Source organism: Archocentrus centrarchus, chromosome 11, assembly GCF_007364275.1.
Source record: "Archocentrus centrarchus isolate MPI-CPG fArcCen1 chromosome 11, fArcCen1, whole genome shotgun sequence".
In the NCBI taxonomy this organism is placed as follows: Eukaryota; Metazoa; Chordata; class Actinopteri; order Cichliformes; family Cichlidae; genus Archocentrus; species Archocentrus centrarchus.
This window is the reverse complement of record NC_044356.1, coordinates 35,389,808-35,409,157: the sequence shown is the minus strand read 5'-3', so window position 1 is coordinate 35,409,157 and position 19,350 is coordinate 35,389,808. Positions and strand designations below refer to the sequence as shown.

Genomic DNA, 19,350 nt, shown 5'->3' with positions numbered 1-19,350 from the left:
GTCTAAAAAACTTGGTCCTATTTTGTCCTAGTCATATTAGCCATGATAACTGCCATTACCTTTATATTCATCTATTTATTTATTATTTGCATTTCATTTATAATGTATTTTTTATATTATATTTATTTTTATATTTTATATATTCTGTATTTTATTTTCAGCTTAGTATTTATTTTCAAGAGATTGTAGAAATGCACTACATTTCAAAGTATTCACTGTTTAAGTGGAATAAATGTAATGTTTAGAAAGTCAATGAGTAATCATGTTAAATAATTGTGATTTCATATTGACCAAAATAATCATGATTATGATTTTTTCAAAAACCTGGAAGGCTTTTTCATTTGCCTCCTGTACTTTAAAATTAAATTAGAAGGTTCAAAAATACTGGAAAAGAAATTGCGTTCTATTTGTACTTCTATCTGCATCTATGTACATCAAAGTCCTGTCATTCAGGAAAGTTAAAAAGAAAAAAAAGGAAAAACAGATGACACAGAGGGGTCAGGTGGGAGGTATTTATCCATTGAATATTTCGTGGAATGACCCATGCAGTTATTTGTGGGGAAATCACTTTGTTTTCTCTCAGTTTTAAAGTTTAATCTGTCAGGATTTCTTTTACATTTAAGGGAGATTTAGGCAATACCAAATTTTTCAAAACTGTATCAATGTATTTTTTCTACGTAAAAGTACAAAAGGTAAAAGTACATTTTTTAAATGTTTTATTTCCATACAGTTTCCTTCTTACTGTAATATACTGTCATAGATATGCCATCATGGGGGCTAATTCAATCAACTTAGTAGAAGGGAAAAGCTTCATTCACAGCAATTATAACTAAACAAATAATAAGGTTTAGATTGTGAGGCAGCTAAATGCATCTATTGCCAAGCTCACTCACAGCACTACTGCTAAAGCTACATACACACTGGAAGCAATTCGCAGTGACATGGCAACCAGAGACCGCAGAAAGTGAATGACATCCCCTGATTTAAAGTGACTAGCGAAACAATCTCGGGTAACGGGAAGTTGATGAAACTTCCAGGCAAGCAACTGAAGTGACTACCAGTGAAAGTAAAGAATGCTGTTGACTGACATATGACCTGGTAGTAAATACATTAAAGGGTCATCTAGGCAACTGGAGCCTGGAATGTCTGCAAGCGACAAGCAGTAAGCTTCAAATCCACGTGCAATGAGCACCCAGTGCGTACGCAGGGTTAACCTTTCTGTGGCACTAAATATGACTGCATTCCAGGGCACATTGCAGGGCAGAACTAGACGGATGTAGGGCAACACTCACATCTACCACACGGATCTGATATCCTTTCCTTTCTTTGAACAGAAGGTTGAATACAGCATGTGCGAGGAAATAGAAAAACACCTTCTTCTTATTGCTAGCAAATGTCTAAACTGCTGGGGAGGGTGTAAAAGGGGAAGAAAAATCAACAACGTATTTAAACAGATTGTGAAAACAATTCCATCTGTCGCCTTTGGCTCACCACCACTCGCCAGATGGAGCACTTATCATTAAGAATGCTAACTGCAAGACTGCTGCCAATTGGCTCCTTCAGAGTTCCTTTTCTCCTGTGACTGAAGCGCCAAATAAAAGGACTGACATTATTTAATAATTTCTGTATTAAAGCAGTGCCGGTTAAAGTAATCTATAAACCCAGAGAGAACAGAGTGCAGTTCAGTAGCTGGATCAGCTGAAAATACAGCATAGCTAATCTCAGGCTCTGCTCAGGTGGGGAAATTAAAAGTGCGGGCAGTTTATAAGTCCCAGCCAAAATCAATCTTTAATTAAGTACATCAGTGCATCTTTGACAAGAATTAATTATTTCACACAGGGGCGTAGGAAGGGGTAGTAACTACATATACAATTTTCAGCTGATTTCTGCTGGGATATGTTCATAAGAGAGGTTTCAGTGTTAGCACTTTGGTGAGCAGTAGGTAGCAATAAACCATGTCCCATTAGTAAGAGCATTTCATCACCACCTTCAGTTAGCCTCTCAAACCCCCTAGCTTTCTTCCTTAATCTGCTTTAAGGGTAGAAAATAGCTCTATCATTGCTGTAAAAGTCTGCATCCCTTCTACTTTCCCTCTCTTATTTTTTTTAAGATTACCCCAAGGTGGAAGAAAAGGAAGAATGTTAAAAGGAAGGGTGTAATTCATTCCTGACACACTGATTACATTTGCCACTACTTTGTCAGTATTTACTAGGCCATTCTTCTGTTCACAGGGTGGAAAAAATATTAGAAACATTTTTAATAGTTTTAAATTAATGTAAGGATGTGAGTTAGGTAAAAGGACAATAAAAAATAAACATCCTTCTTTATAATTACACTTAAGTTGTCCTAACTTTCACTTTTCCAGCATGTAGTCTTAGCTAACTTATTTTAATGTTTTTACAGCCAGCAGCAGAACTGCAATCAAGCATTTGCGATAACTCTAGCAAAGAGATAATTCTGGTCTCCTTGGTAGAGATCAGAATTATCATCACCGCCAGCTGATGATAACTGGCAATGATGACTGCCAGTTATCATCTTTCACATTGCTGTGGACGAATTACGGCCCACTCTTCTTTGCAAAATTGTTGTAATTCAGCCACACTGGAGGGTTTTCGAACATGTTCAAGGCTTAAAAAAGGCTTAAAAAAGCATCTCAATTAGATTTAAGTCTTGACTTTAACTAGGCCACTCTAAAACCTTCATTTTATTGTGTTTTTTTAGGCATTCAGAGGTGGACTTGTTGGTGAGTTTCTGGTCACTGTCTTGCTGCATAACCTAAGTGAGCTTGAACTTTAGAGCACAAACTGACATTCGGACATTGTCCCTCATGATTTTCCAGTAGAGAGCAGAATTCATGGTTCCATCAATTATGGCATGTCCTCCAGGTCCTGAAACAGCAAAGCAGCATAACACTACCAGTACTGTATGTTTGACTGTAAGTATGAGTTTGTTTTATGCCAGATGTAATGGCAAACAAACTTTCTGGAAAGTCCAATCTTTGTCTTGTCAGTCCACAATTTTCCCAAAATTCTTGGGGACCGTCAGTTTTTTTGTCAAATGTGAAAAGAGAATTTGTGTTCTCTTTCGTGAGCAGTGGTTTCTCCTTAGAACAGTCACTTTATTATTATTGCTGAATCACGAACACGGACCTTAATTGAGACGTGTGAGGCTTGTTTCTTCACGTGGCATGATGTGAATCTTTTTGAGATCTTTTAGCCTACTTCACTTTGTAAGATTCTATTCCATTTCTTCATTCAGCAGGTCTTGCAGTAATTAGACCTGGGTGTCGCAAGTGAAATTGAGCTCAGCATTCCAAAAAAATGTAGATACTCACAGTTCATTTATAATTTAACACAGGGGCAAATTATTTTTTCCCTATCGGGCCAGATAGGTTTGAAATGCTTTTTTCCCTTAGTAAACGAAATCACCATTTGGAAACTGCATTTTGTATTTAAGCAGGTTATATTTGAAACATTGTGACAAATATGCAAAAAAGTAAAAAAATCAGGAAAGGGGCAAACACTTATTCATGGCCCTGTATTCACTCAGACTTAATGGTGCACCTAAGTGATGCATCACTTGTTTGTAAAATACCCTGGGTCACAATCCTGCAGTTGACAACAACCACTTTTGTAGAGGCCATAAAGGTGACATTGAGATCTCCAGGTTGTAGAGAAACTCACAATTTTTTTTTTTCTTTTTTCAAAGTGACATGCACTCTGCTGGATGCTGGACACAGCTGGAATCATGTGGTGCAAAGTGCCTTTAATGCTCCATTAGCCCAGAAAAGCATTGTATAAATGCAGTCCATTTGAAATGGTAAACACTAATAATCATACAGCACTTTTATAGTCTTATTATGGGCAGTTTTTATTTATAGATACAGCTCTTTTTTCTGTCACACACTTTTCACTTTCAGTGTATATTTTTGATGTGTTTCAATGATAAAAACTACCGGTTACAAAACTGTTTAGCTAACCAAAATGAGAGAAGTAATGTGGGTTATTAAGCACTACTCATGAAAGTTGACAAGCAATACTAGATTGAGTTTTTAGGATTTAACAAAGGAGGAAAAATAATGAAGTATGTTAGGACATGCCTTTGATGTTAATTCTGGATAATCCTTTCATATACCGTATTTTTCGGACTATAAGTCGCTCCGGAGTATTAGTCGCACCAGCCAAAAAATGCATACTAAAGAAGAAAAAACATATATAAGTCACACTGGACTATAAGTCGCATTTTTGGGGGAAATTTATTTGGTAAAATCCGAGACAAAGAACAGACATTTCACCTTGAAAGGCAATTTAAAATAATAATGGATTAAAGAACGGGTCGAATGCCTACGGTATGTTAACGTAACACATTCAGCTACATGATGTGTTGTGCGAAATTCTGTTCCCCTGTGAAAATCTGTTACCCCTGTTTCGGGAGAGTGAACTGCAGTCAGAGAGGCGTATCCAACAGTCTTTATTCCTCTCATCAAGAACAACAACTCCTGTAAATATGAAAATATTTGCTCTTTATTTGCCAAAGTTACACAGGGGGGGGGACAAATATTTCAGCCATCCAAAATATTGTGTTCCCCCTCCATGACATGGGAACAAATTGATTTATGAGCAACTCTTTTACAGTGTCATTTTACCAAGAAATCGATCAGAAGCGCCCTGAATACAGTCGCATCCGCCTCTCTGGTTGCAGTTCGCACTTCGGACACAAGGGGAACAGATTTTCACAGGGGAACAGAATTTCGCACAACACCGGTTCATGGAGATGTCAAGTGGCTGGAGTATTTTGGTTAATGTGTCAATAATTTCACATATAAGTCGGTCTGGAGTATAAGTCGCACCCCCGGCCAAACTATGAAAAAAAGTGTGACTTATAGTCCGGAAAATACAGTACTATTCCTAAGAGAAATATCCATCCATCCATCAATTTTCTTTTTCTTATCCAATTCAGAGTAGCGGGGGGGCTGGAGCCTAGAAGCAAAGAGGCAGGGTACACCCTGGACAGGTGACCACTCTGTCGCACGGCAGACAACCATTCACTCTCACATTCACACCTATGGGCAATTTAGAATCACCAACTAACCTAATGAGTGTTTGCCATGGTCTGTAACTGAAGCAGGACAATATTTAATCAAACATACTTGTCTATAGAACATTAAATTTATGTACATGTATTAAAAAAAAAAAAAACAGGGCAGACTATAGGTTTTCCTCCAGCAGACATTACTAACTACAGGTCACTGTATTTAGATGGCTCTGAGCTGTGTTAAGCCTTTGGGCCAAAGGTAAATGTCTGTGTATACACACACACACACACACACACACACTGCAGCCATTAAGGCCAGCAGGAAGTCGATTAGCCAGTCCTGATAAATTGAAACATGGCTTTAGAGAAGTGCCAGTATTCGGTACCTTTGTAAAAGCATTAAAAATGCAAAGCAAGGCCCTTTTAGCAGCTGCCATTGCTCACTTTGAATTTCAAGATAAATACTGCACTGAAGTGCATTGCCTGAGTGGCTGGGACGGCAAGACAAATCAGAAGGCAGCTTAATCCCCAGAGCTTCAGCAGGGTTCTCAGCACACGTCTGGGCCCATGGTTTCCAAACCCAAACAGATATATCCATTAACCCAGACTGCCACGGTGCTCTAACATACTGCTATTTCCAGACAGACAGAATGGTGAGAAGTGGCTGAGACACTCCTCCATTTCTTTGTTCATTTCTTCATTTGTAACAGAGCTTGGAGTCTCACACAGGCGCTACTATCTCACCTGGAAGCACCCACAACCACAAGAGAAAAAATTCTCTTGAGTTCCAAGTGAGAAGCTCTGGGTCACATACTGACTGAAGAAAAAACAAAAGGGAAGTGACAGACAGCCTAGCAGCCCTCCAACACCTAGCTGTCAGATATCTATCTGGAGTGCTTCTTGAGGCAGATCTGTATCGCAGGATCAGACCATGAACAGCTCGGTTAAGTATAATCCACTGAGGGGTGGAGAGGCTGTTCTGTTCCCTTTCACAGCTGACATCAAATGTTATACCATAACCTGACATAGTCCACTTACTGCAGCTTTTTTTTTTTTTAACGGCCAAAGACCAAAAGTCAAAGTCAAATGGCTTCAAGTGTTATGGCAGAATTGACACTTAAGTCTATCCTGGATTTTTTTGGTACAGGTTATAAACCTGCGTGGGTTTCCTCCGGGTACTCCGGTTTCCTCCCACATTCCAAAGACATGCAGTTACTGGGGTTAGGTTAATTGGCTAATCTAAATTGCCCATAGGTGTGAATGAGAACATGAATGTGAGTGTGAAAGGTCGTCTGTCCCTCTGTGTTGGCCCTGCAACAGGCTGGCGACCCGTACAGGGTGTACCCTGCCTCTCGCCCTATGACAGCTGGGATAGGCTCCAGCCCCCCCGCGACCCTTAACAGGATGTGCGGAAGCGAATGGATGGATGGATGGAAGGTTATAAACCTACTTTAGGCAAAGTCATGTGATTGTGATTTGGGCTGTAACAAAACAAAATTGAATAAATCACAAGAAAAAAAGTCACCATTTGTGCAAACAAAAGTTTACATTAGTGCTCTAGATACAAATTAAAAAAAAAAAACGTGTATATATGCAAGTGCCTAATGTGGTCTTATCTAATCTATATTTGTAATGAATGAGAAATATATAGAAGGGCCTTTTTATTTAGCATCAAGGCCACAGAGAATGATAAACCCTAAAAATTGAACCAAGTGATGGGTTGCATAAAGTCAATAAAAATGCATATACCGTATTTTCCGGAGTATAAGTCGCACTTTTTTTCATAGCTTGGCTGGGGGTGCGACCTATACTCCGGAGCGACGTATATGTGACATTTATAACACATGAACCAAAATACTCAGATACTTGACATCTCCGTGAACTGCAGCTTTAAGGCAGTCTTGCGTAACCTGTGGGCGCAGTGGATGATGGATGGAGAGCACAGCTTAACGGCAACTGGGAGAATGCGCCACCCAACTTTCCTGGAAGTCATTGGATGGATCAAGAAAACATGGGCTTCAGCGACAAACCATCCTGTTGGGATTCAGAAAGGCTGGAATAATTGGAACTGCAGCTGACGACGAGTCTGACTAACGTGACACAGAAGAGGAAGCGGCGCTTCGTCTACGGAGTGTACGGAATTGTTTAGAAGTGACACCGAGGATGAAGAATTCAATGGATTGATGGTTTGGTTAACTTGTTAGTATGTTCTTTATGCTATGGTTATCTGAATAACTTAATGTTACGTTAACATACCGAACACGTGTTCGTTGTGCGTCATGTAGCTGAATGTGCTACGTTAGCATAACGTAGGCGTAACCGTGTTCGTCCTGTTCTTTAATCCATTATTATTTTAAATTGCCGTTCAAGATGGAATTTCTGCTCTGGGTCTCGGATTATATCAACCCCCCCCCCCCAAAAAAAGTGCGACTTATAGTCCAGTGCGACCTATATATGTTTTTTTCTTCTTTATTATGCATTTTTTGGCTGGTGCGACCTATACTCCGGAGCGACGTATAGTCCGAAAAATACGGTAATGTATATTTCTACTACGTTAATGTAATAAATTTAGCAACACAAACCAATTTAACTTTCCATTTCTCTGGATTTCTTAATGTACCTCTGAGTCAACATGCCACTTTTTAATTTTTTTAATTAAGTAGGTCTATTTTATTACCACAAAATCTATACACACAGAATATTATCAGAATTATTGGGTGGTTTTAATGAGCAATAGCAGTGACCGACTGCTTTTAAAACATCTCTCTATGACGCCTCTCTCTTCAGTCTGTTCAGTTATTTCTAACTGGGTTCTTCCCTTTCTGTGCTTGCCTCTCATCAAATACAGTGAATCAACCAAGGAAAACTTTTTAATTCAAGTTTATTTTCCGCCCCTTCTTTTTTTTTTAAAGCAAATCTGTTTTTTCTGTGTGCAGTAACACTTTTATATTGTGCTTGGTAAAAGCATGTGATCACCGTGTGCAACTTAGTGATAACCTTAAAAAGAGCAGGAGAATTAATGAGGACTCAGGTTAATTATTTGTAATCAATATGGATCTGTCAATTAGCCAGTGATGACTCATATACACTCTAATTAGAATGAAGGAACAGAGCGTACAAACTTTTTGCAAATTTCAGCTGATGTGAACTATTTCCAGTGTGTCAGTACACACCGTGCCTCTCACTTGATGTTTCTTGGGCTCTGGTGACATCTCCTGTGGGATGAATTTGATTGGTCCTTTGATCTGCCTCCTGGACCTCTTGGTACCATCTGGTAATGTCTCCATGGCGATATTTGCTTCATCACTGCTGGCCTGGTCACACTCGGAGCACTGCCTGAAGAAAAGGAGGACAGCTTGCCTCACTCATAGGAATTGATTTTTTTTTTAAATCACACAGCTCAAACTTTACTGTAAAGAGTTTGTTGATTCTGATTAAAAACAGTCTGCTTTGCCACGCTGTTTAAAAAAATTCTGATGATGCTGAGTATGAATATCCCATTTTTTCAGTCTTTATGATACGCTAGACTCACTACATCCTGATTCAGGCTCAGTACTGGTGCATTTGTATACCTCACAGCATTACCATTTACACATTAAAGCCTCAGGGTGGACTAGCACTGGAATTTATCTGTGCTGCCTCCAAATATCATGTCAAGAGTCATTAACCTGCAGTTCCATAGCAATTTATGGTGTCATTGACAAAATTTGTACTTATTAGTGTACTGACATTTATATAGCACTTTCCCAATTTTACTGACCACTCAAAGTGCTTAAAATCATTGTTCATGCAGTGATATGACCTACTAGTGTCTACTAGACTACTGGGAACAAAGCAAAACTTGACCTCAGTTTATTTTTGTGTATTTATTGTACTTATACAGTGTTATCACAACATCAAATTCAAATACTATTTTGATAATATACAGCAGGCCAAAGCAATCCAATAAAACACTTACATTATATATATATATATATATATATATATATATATATATATATATATATATATATATATATATATTAGGGGTGGGACTTTAACGCATTAATTTTGGTTATAATTACAGGGAAATTAACGAATTAAAAAACTTAACGCACTTTGCACCGTGGAACGTTTCTCAGTGCACGAGTTCCCGGCATACAGATTATATCGACGCACAATGTCCAAATTCAGGGGCCGCATCCTTCGAAGGACCCGGCCCACGTCCTTCGCAGCCCAGGAAGACCACAAAGGCCGGAAGTGAGCAGCTAGCCTTCATATCAGGTCACCTGCCCTCGCCTCTGCGTAGCTCGTGTTGCCTAGCAACCATGAGTGCGACGCACAGCTGTGTAAAAACAGCTGTTAAACGGAGAACGAACTTTTCCTCCTTTTTGTGGTTTAATTTTAAGTCTTTATTCAAAATAAGCTGTTAAAACAAGCATGACACATTTCATCATCAAGGAATACAGCTGAGAGAATGATTAACTTTACTTCCGGCGCCGCGCGAGCAGGCAGCCAGTTTCAGCAGCTCTGCACTAATTCCGTGTTTTTTCTCATTTTGTTTAGTATTAGATGTGTTTTTGTGTTTCTGTATCTTCTGCTCTTTTTCCTCATGATGGAGCAGACTTTTTTCTGGAAAATTTTGTTTTTATTTACCCTTTTTATGGTGTTTATGTTTGGAGACTGCGAGAGTGGCCACGCTCCTATTGTTTACTCTCGGGACCAGCTGATCTCCATCGGGCGCTCCGCTGTGCCTACTCCTGCTGAACGACTCGATATTCCCCGCGAACTGAGAAGGAAGAGACGCGGGAGACGTGCGGGCATAGGTCGTCGTTGCCAGGGGAGAAGGTACAGGCCCGTCATCCCGTCCATCATCATGGGAAACGTGAGATCTCTTCCCAACAAAGTGGACGAGCTGGCGGCGCTAACGCGACATCAAAGGAGCTACCGGGAGAGCAGCCTCATGTGCCTGACGGAGACGTGGCTAACCGAGCTAACCCCGGACTCACACATAAACATGGACGGCTTTCATTTGATCCGTGCCGACAGAACCAAGGAGAGTGGTAAGAAGAGGGGCGGGGGTCTGGCTGTGTTTGTGAACGATAGATGGTGCAACTCCAGACATCTAACCATCAAAGAGACGCTCTGCAGTAAGGACATTGAACTGCTCGCTGTTGGTATGAGACCGCACTATCTTCCTCGGGAGTTTTCACATGTTATTGTGATAACTGTGTATGTGCCGCCCTCTGCTAACGCTGCTGCAGCCTGCGATGTCCTCCATGCTACTACCAGCAGACTCCAAACACAGCACCCACAGGCCCTCTTTCTGATCTCAGGGGACTTTAACCACGTCTCCCTGTCCTCCACTCTCCCCACCTTCACCCAGTATGTCACCTGCCACACCAGGAATACCAACACACTGGATCTACTGTATGCCAACATCAAGGAGGCATACAGCTCATCACCTCTGCCTCCCCTGGGGGGCTCAGATCACAACCTGGTTCATCTCCAGCCTGTGTACAAACCCTTGGTACACAGAGAACCAGTTGTGACACACACAGTGAAGAAATGGTCTGAGGAGACTGAAGAAGCTCTGAGAGACTGCTTTAGCTCCACTGTGTGGGAAGAGCTTTGTGCCCCTCATGGGGAGGACATCGACAGCATCACGGACTGCATCACTGATTACATCAATTTCTGCGTGGAAAACACTGTGCCCACCAGGAGGGTACGGTGTTTTTCAAACAACAAACCCTGGATCAACTCTGAAATAAAGGCTCTCCTGAAGGAGAAGAAGAGAGCCTTTAGATCAGGAAATAAGGAGGAGCTGAGAGCCGTGCAGAAGGATCTGAGAAGGAAAATCAGGGATGGAAAAAACATCTACAGGAAGAAGATGGAGGACCAGCTACAGCAGAGCAACATCAGTGGGGTTTGGAGGAGTTTGAACTCAATTTCAGGCCACAAACCAAGCCCTAGGGTTGTGGGAGACTTAGAGTGGGTTAACAACCTGAACCAGTTCTTTAACAGATTTGACCAGCCACCCACCCCTCCCCCAGCCCAGTCCCCCCTGCTGTCAGCCCCACCATCTTTAATGACTGCCAACCTTTCTTCTTCTTGGGACCTCACACCTCTCAGCTCTCAGCCATCACCCACCCCCTTCACTTCTGAGGACTCCATCTCACAACCCCCACCCCCCACCTCCATCTTGTCCCTCTCAACTCATCATGTGAGGAAGGAGCTACGTAAGATCAAGGTGCGAAAGGCTGCTGGTCCAGACGGCATCAGCTCCAGGCTCCTGAGGTGCTGCGCAGATCAGCTGTGTGGCATCATGGGATACATGTTCAACCTGAGCATGAAGCTGGGGAAAGTACCACAACTGTGGAAGACCTCCTGTGTGGTACCGGTACCAAAGACCAAACATCCAAAGGATCTCAGCAGCTACAGGCCGGTAGCCCTGACATCGCATCTAATGAAGACCCTCGAGAGGCTGGTCCTCAACCATCTACGCCTCATGGTGTCGTCTTCGTTGGACCCGCTGCAGTTCGCCTACCGGCCTGGCATCGGGGTGGATGACGCCATCATCTACCTCCTGCACCGAGCTCTGACCCACCTGGAGAAGCCTGGAAGCACTGTGAGGATCATGTTCTTTGATTTCTCCAGTGCTTTTAACACCATCCAGCCAGGACTTCTGAGAGACAAGCTGGAACTGTCAGGAGTGGACCACCACATCTCCGAGTGGATACTGGACTACCTCACTGACCGCCCACAGTACGTGAGGACACAGGGCTGTGTCTCTGACAGGCTGGTCTGCAGTACGGGGGCCCCACAGGGAACTGTGCTGGCACCGTTCCTCTTCACCCTCTACACTGCAGACTTCTCCATCAACTCCCCACGCTGCCATCTGCAGAAGTTCTCTGACGACTCTGCCATAGTTGGCCTCATCACAGGTGAGGATGACTCAGAGTACAGACAGTGGACTCAGGACTTTGTGGACTGGTGCCAGCGGAACCACCTCCTGATCAACGCCGCTAAAACCAAGGAGCTGGTGGTGGATTTCCGCAGGCGCAGACCCACCACACGGACACCGGTGAACATCCAGGGAGTGGACATTGAGATAGTGGACTCTTATAAGTACCTGGGTGTTCACCTGAACAATAAACTGGACTGGACTCATAACACTGATGCGCTCTACAGGAAGGGTCAGAGCAGACTCTACCTGCTGAGAAGGCTGAGGTCTTTTGGAGTGCAGGGGACACTCCTGAAGACCTTCTATGACTCTGTGGTGGCATCAGCCATCTTCTATGCAGCAGTATGTTGGAGCAGCAGCTTGTCTACAGCTGAGAGGAAGAGGATAGACAAGCTCATCAGGAAAGCCAGCTCTGTCCTAGGATGTCCTCTCGACTCAGTGCAGGTGGTGGGAGACAGAAGGACTCTGACCAAAATAACATCACTGATGGACAAGGTCTCCCATCCCATGCATGAAACTGTTGCTGAGCTGGAGAGCTCCTTCAGTGACAGACTGCTGCATCCTAAATGCACAAAGGAGCGTTACCGCAGATCCTTCCTCCCAGCAGCTGTAAGACTTTATAACCATCACTGCTCCCAACAAAAACCACAATAACCTACACAATGTAGGATAATATATAATATACTGTAAATAGTCCGGCACATCATGCACATTGTATATAGTGTTATTATTATTAGTAGTATTAAGGTTAATATTGTTTGTTGATTTTATATATATTCTTTTCTTAATAGTGTGAATTATTATATCTTTATTTATATTTATAATAACTGCGGCTGCTGTTACACCCAAATTTCCCCTCTGTGGGACAATAAAGGCTGTTTCTTCTTCTTCTTCTAATTTCCAACTATAACAAGTGAGACATTAATGTTGACTAAAACTATCCAGTTATGATGCTTAACTTTAATTTCAGGAGTTTATCACAGGAGCACTTCCACCCTTCATTGGTCTGTGTAGTAGACTGGTGGGAAAATGAACAACATTTTGAAGTTTAAGCTTATGTATATTGATTTATTCATCAACCAAACAAATTAATATTTCTCATGTTAAATATTCAAATGCAATTAAAATGCGATTAATTTTGATTAATTAATTACAAAGCTCCTAATAATTAGATTAATTTTTTTAATCGAGTCCCACCCTAATATATATATATATATATATATATATATATATATATATATATATATATATATATATATATATAAATAATGTACACACACATACACACACAGAGGTGGGAAGTAACATAGTACAAACACTTCGTTACTGCACTTAAGTAGATTTTTCAGGTAGCTGTCCTTTACTTGAGTATTTATTTTACTGACTACTTTTTTACTTTTACTCCCTACATTTTTACACAAATATCTGTACTTTATACTTCTTACATTTTCAAAACAAGCTTGTTACTTTAGGTTTAACGCGTCTGAGAACAGTTTGCATTTCCGGTCAGTGTGGGAGCCAGCTCCTGATTGTGAGCGTTGTGAGTGAGGGGAAGTTGCGCTTTACATAGAGGCTACGTGCAGGAACGGTGAGGAAAATGAGGGACAGAAAATTTAAAGCACAAAAAGTGTCTGCAGTTTGTCACACAGCGTGTCTGCTAGCTAAAAGAACAGCTGCTGTATTTCCAGGGAGAGCAAAGAATAAGCAGTAACTTCACTAAGATGGAGAAAGATGTAAGAAAGAGGACAGGAGAGGAAGATAAGAGCAGCAGCAGCAGATAAGCTGATCACAGCCTGCGCACCAAGATCATTTACTGGAGCTCACAATAGAAAGCTGTGATTTTTCTCCCCCATGCAGAGCCATTACAACTGATCTTAGGGTTCCTCCACCTTCTGAATCCCACTGTAACCCTTGAGAATACTCAGTTTTGTGTTTAGGTGGAGGCACAGTGACCCTCCACAATGCAAGAATAGAGCTGTTTTTAAATTCCCTTTTACAGTTTGTGTCCTACAAAACAGATTCAAGCTCAGTACATTCATTAGGATTAAAATTTATTTTGGAATAACATTTGTATTCTCATGTATTGTTTTATATTATTACACTAATATATAATGAGGTTCAGTTAGCTTTACAGAAAAATAGCAGGTAGAAACGTCGTCCAAAGGGCTACTTTTACTTGCTTTGAGTAGATTTCAGAGCCTGTACATCTTTACTTTTACTTGAGTAAAGAAGTTAAACCAGTACTTCAACTTTTATCAGAGTAGTCTTTAACACAAGTACTTGTACTTGTAATTAAGTACAGAATGTCAGTACTTTTGCCACCTCTGTATGTATTATATATATATAATATATATATATATATATATATATATATATATATATATATATATTTAAAATAAAACTCTCCTCTATGAATCGCCACCTTATCGTGGTGGAAGAGTCTGTGTGTCCCAGTAATCCCAGGAGCTCTGTTGTCCGGGGGCTTTTTGTGTTCTACCAAAGCAAATTAGTCCTGGATAAAGGGCCACACGAAGAGCAATTCCAACGACACCTATGGAAAAAATATCAAGGGAACGGTTTACCCAGTCTGGGATAGGGTTACCAGGGCCTCACCCTGAAGCCAGGCCTAGGGAGGGAGCTCGAAGGAGAGCGTCTGGTGGCCAGGCGTTAGTCTGTGGTGTCCAACCGGGCATTAGGTTGAGAGATACCAGCTAGATATAGTCAGGCTCACCTCAACGCACCACCTGGGCTCTGGAACCAGTCTCCGGGAGAAGGGCCAGAATTTGTTCCAGTCTGGAGTTGCCCTTGGTGAGAGGCAGTGAGCTGGGGTGCGTATCCTTGTATCCCGTCAGCTTGCTGCCTGTATGTTGGGGTTATTAACAATGGATGAGAGGGTCTCCTCCGTGAATCACCACCTTATCATGGTGGAGGGGTTTGAGTGTCCCAGTGACCCCAGGAGCTATGTTGCCCGGGGGCTTGTACCCCTGGTAGGGTCTCCCATGGCAAACTGGTCCTGGGTGAGGGTCCAGACAAAGAGCGGTTCAGAAGACCCCTATGTTTGTAACAGCAAGGGAACAGTTTACCCTGCCCGGGATAGGGTTACCGGGGCCCCACCCTGGAGCCAGGTCTGGGGAGGGAGCTCAAGGGAGAGAGTCTGGTGGCCGGGCATTAGCCCGTTATGCTCAGCCGGGCGCAGCCCGAAGGGGTTACATGGGCCCGCCCTCCTGTAGGCCCACCACCCACAGGAGGCGTCGTAGGGGTCAGATGCAGTGTGTGTCAGGCGGTGGCTGAGGGCGGAGGCCCTGTCGGACCAATCCCAGGCTATCGAGACTGGCTATTGGGACATGAAATGTCACCTCTCTGGTGGGGAAGGAGCCTGAGCTAGTGCGTGAGGTTGAGAGATGCCAGCTAGATATAGTTGGGCTCACCTCAACGCATGGCCTGGAACCAGTCTCCTGGAGAAGGGCTGGACTTTGTTCGAGTCGGGAGTTGCCCTCGGTGAGAGGCGGCGAGCTGGGGTGGGTATTCTTGTATCCCCCCCCGGTGGCGGGGGAAGATGCTGGACAGACCTGGCGCACCTAAACGTAGTGTGAGGGTGCGCTGGGAATGCCTGGCAGAAGCCCCAGTCCGGGAGATCTTCAACTCCCACCTCCGGCAGAACTTCGACAGCATTCCGAGGGAGGCTGAGGACACTCAGTCTGAATGGACCATGTTCCGCACCTCCACTGTTGAGGCTGCTGCTAAGAGCTGTGGCTGCAAGGAGGTTGGTGCCTGTTGTGGTGGTAACCCCCAAACCAGATGGTGATCACCGGAGGTGAAGGGAGCCATCAAGCTGAAGAAAGAGTCCTTTCGGGCTTGGTTAGCCTGTGGGACTCCGGAGGCAGCTGACAGGTATCGGCAGGCCAAGCGGAATGCAGCTCGGGTAGTGGCAGAAAGCAAAAACTTGGGTGTGGGAGGAGTTCGGTGAGGCTATGGAAAAAGACTTTCAGACGGCATTGAAGCGATTCAGGCAAACCGTCAGGCAACTCAGGAGGAGAAAGCAGTGCTCCACTCACACAGTTTACAGTGCAGGTGGGGTGCTGCTGACTTCAACTGAGGCTATAGTTGGACGGTGGAAGGAATACTTCGAGGACCTCCTGAATTCCACTGACACACCTTCTGTAGTGGAAGCAGAGTCTGGGGATGAGGGAGATGACTTGACCACCACTGGGGGTGAGGTCACTGAGGCAGTTAAACAACTCCTTGGTGGCAGGGCCCCTGGGGTGGACGAGATTCACCCTGAGGTCCTGAAGGCTCTGGATGTTGTAAGGCTGTCTTGGTTGACATGCCTCTGCAACATCACGTGGAGATCTGGGGCAGTGCCATTGGATTGGCAGACTGGGGTGGTGGTCCCCATCTTTAAAAAGGGAGACTGGAGGGTGTGCTCCAACTTTTGGGGGATCACACTCCTCAGCCTCCCCGGTAAGGTCTATGCCAGTGTGCTGGAAAGGAGGGTCCATCCGTTAGTCGAACCTCGGATCCAGGAGGTTTTCGTCCTGGTCGTGGAACGCTGGACCAGCTCTTTATCCTCTCAAGGATATTTGAGTGTGCGTGGGAGTTTGCCCAACCAGTCTACATGTGCTTTGTGGACTTGGAGAAGGCATTCGACCGTGTCCCTCGGGGTATCCTTTGGGTGGTCTTGCCGGAGTATGGGGTGTGTGGCCTGCTGTTGCGGGCCATTCAGTCTCTGTACAACCGCAGCGAGAGCTTGGTCCGTATAGCCGGTAATAAGTCGGATTTGTTTCCTGTGGGTGTCGGACTCCGTCAGGGCTGCCCTTTGTCACAGATTCTGTTCATAATTTTTATGGACAAAATTTCTAGGTGTAGCCAGGTGGCGGAAGGCTTCTTCTTTGGTGGCCTCAGAGTCTCATCTCTGCTCTTTGCAAATGATGCGGTCCTGTTGGCTTCATCAGAGGGTGGCCTCCAGCTCGCAGTGGAACGGTTCACAGCCAAATGTGAAGCGGCTACCCTCACCTATGGTCACGAGCTTTGGGTAGTGACCGAAAGAATAAGATCGCGAATACAAGCGGCAGAAATTAGTTTCCTTCAAAGGGTGGCTGGCCTCTCCCTTAGAGATAAGGTGAGGAGTGCGGCCATCCAGGAGGGGCTCAGAGTAGAGCTGCTGCTCCTCCACATCGAAAGGAGCCAATTGAGGTGGCTTGGGCATCTGATTAGAATGCCTCCTGGCAGCCTCTTGGGTGAGGTGTTCCGGGCATGTCCCACCGAGAGGAGGCCCCGTGGTAGACCCAGGACATGCTGGAGAGATTATATCTCTCTGCTGGCCTGGGAACGCCTTGGGGTCCCTCCGGATGAGCTGGACGAGGTGGCTTGGGAGAGGGAAGCCTGGGCTTCTCTGCTTAGGCTCCTTCCCCCGTGACCTGGCCCCGGATAAGTGGAAGAGAATGGATGGATGGATGGATGAGAGGGTTGCTTCCCTGCACCTTCGGCCAGGGAATGGGTCCTGACTGTTGTTTGTGCTTAAGCACTAAATGACAATTCAGAGTACATATCCTTCTTGGACTTGCTGGGTGGGGTGCTTGAGGGTACTCAATCTGGTGACTGTTGTCCTAATGGGAGACTTCAACACTGACATGGGTTATAACAGTGAGACCTAGAGGGGTGTGATTGGGAGGAATGGCCTGCCTGATCTGAACCGGAGTGTTGGTTGGACTCCTGTGCAAGCCACAGATTGTTCATAATGAACACCATGTTTGAACATAATGTCCATAAGTGCACGTGGTACCAGGACACCCTAGGTCACAGGTCGATGATCAATTTTGTAATCGCATCATCAGATCTGTGGCCATATGTTCTGGACACTGAGGTGAAGAGAGGAGCTGAGCTGTCAACTGATTACCGCCTGGTGGTGAGTTGGATCAGATGATTGGGGAGAATGCTGGACAGACCTGGCGCACCTAAATGTACAATAAGGGTGTGCTGGGAAAAGCATTGGCCCCAGTCCGCAAGTTCTTCAACTCTCATGGCAGAACTACGACAGCATTCTGAGGGAGGCTGACGACACTGAGTCCGAATGGACTATGTTCCACACCTCCATTGTTGAGGCTGCTGCTCAGAGCTGCGGCTGCAAGGTGGTTGGTGCCTGTGGTGTTAGATGTTAGATTCAACTCATTGTCACTGTGCACACAAGGCACACAATGAAATGACTCTTCCAGATCACTCATCTAGAGACGAGCATCTGCGGTCATGCAGCCAGAGACAGGCGCTACCGTTAGGCAATGTGGTTTAAGTGTCTTGCCCAAGCACACAACGCAGCGCAAGGACAGGGGCTCAAACCAGCAACCTTCCGGCTGCAAGGCGAGTGCCTACCCACCATCCACTGCCACAAGGAGGTGGTAATCCCCAAACCAGATGGTGGAAATCAGAGGTGGAGGAGCCATCAAGCTGAAGAAGGAGTCCTATAAGGCTTGGTTAGCCTGTGGGACTCCTTCAGCTGACAGGTACCGGCAGAAAAAGTAGAACACAGCTCAGGCAATGGCTGAAGCAAAACTCTGGTGTGGGAGTAGTTCAGTGAGGCTATGGAAAACTTTCAGATAGCCTTGAGGCTATAGTCGGGCAGTGGAAGGAATACTTCAAGGACCTCCTTAATCCCACTGACATGCCTTCTGTAAGGGAAGCAGAGTATGGGGATGAGGAGGACAACTCACCCATCACTAGGGGTGAGGTCACTGAGGTGGTTGAAGAACTCCTTGGTGACAGGGCCCATGGGGTGGATGAGATTTGTCCTGAGTTCCTGAAAGCTCTGGATGCTGTAAGGTGTTCTTGGTTGACATGCTTCTGTAACATGCATGGAGATTTGGGACGGTGCCACTGGATTGGCAGACTTTTGTGGTGGTCCCCATCTTTACCGGGGGAATCACATTCCTCCACAGCTGGAAAGGAGGGTCCGCCCATCAGTCAAACCTTGGATCCAAGAGGAACTATGCAGTTTTCATCCTGGTCGTGGAACGCTGGAGTTTGCCCATCCAGTCTACGTGTGTTTCGTGGACTCGGAGAAGGCATTCAACTGTGTCCCTCAGGGCATCCTGTGGGGGTGCAGTGGGAGTATGGGGTGTCTGGCCCATTGTTGCAGACCGTTCAGTTCCCGTACAACCGACATGAGTGCTTAGTTAGCATTGCCAGCAATAAATCAGACTCGTTTCTTGTCAGTGTTGGACTCTGCCAGGGCTGCCCTTTGAAACCGATTCTGTTCATAAGTTTTATGGACAGAATTTCTAGGCATTGCCAAGTAGTGGAAGGCTTCTACCTTGGTGGCCTCAGAATCTCATCTCTGCTTTTTACAGATGATGCACTCCTGTTAACTTCATCAGGTGGTG

At 44.4% G+C, this 19,350-nt stretch overlaps 1 protein-coding gene across 4 annotated transcripts in view; it reads right to left on the bottom strand.

The window, feature by feature from the left end:
* phf14 (PHD finger protein 14) overlaps positions 1-19,350 on the bottom strand; it is a 160,024-nt gene that overhangs the window by 70,363 nt on the left and 70,311 nt on the right. For 3 of the 4 annotated variants that reach the window (XR_004020551.1, XM_030740638.1, XM_030740640.1), the window contains exon 14: positions 8,208-8,370. Coding sequence is in view for 3 of the 4 variants with exons in the window: in XM_030740638.1 (XP_030596498.1) it covers positions 8,208-8,370 (163 nt within the window). In the remaining variant the exon portion in view is untranslated. The remainder of the gene's footprint in view (positions 1-8,207; positions 8,371-19,350) is intronic. The other variant, XM_030740639.1, reaches the window with a different exon arrangement.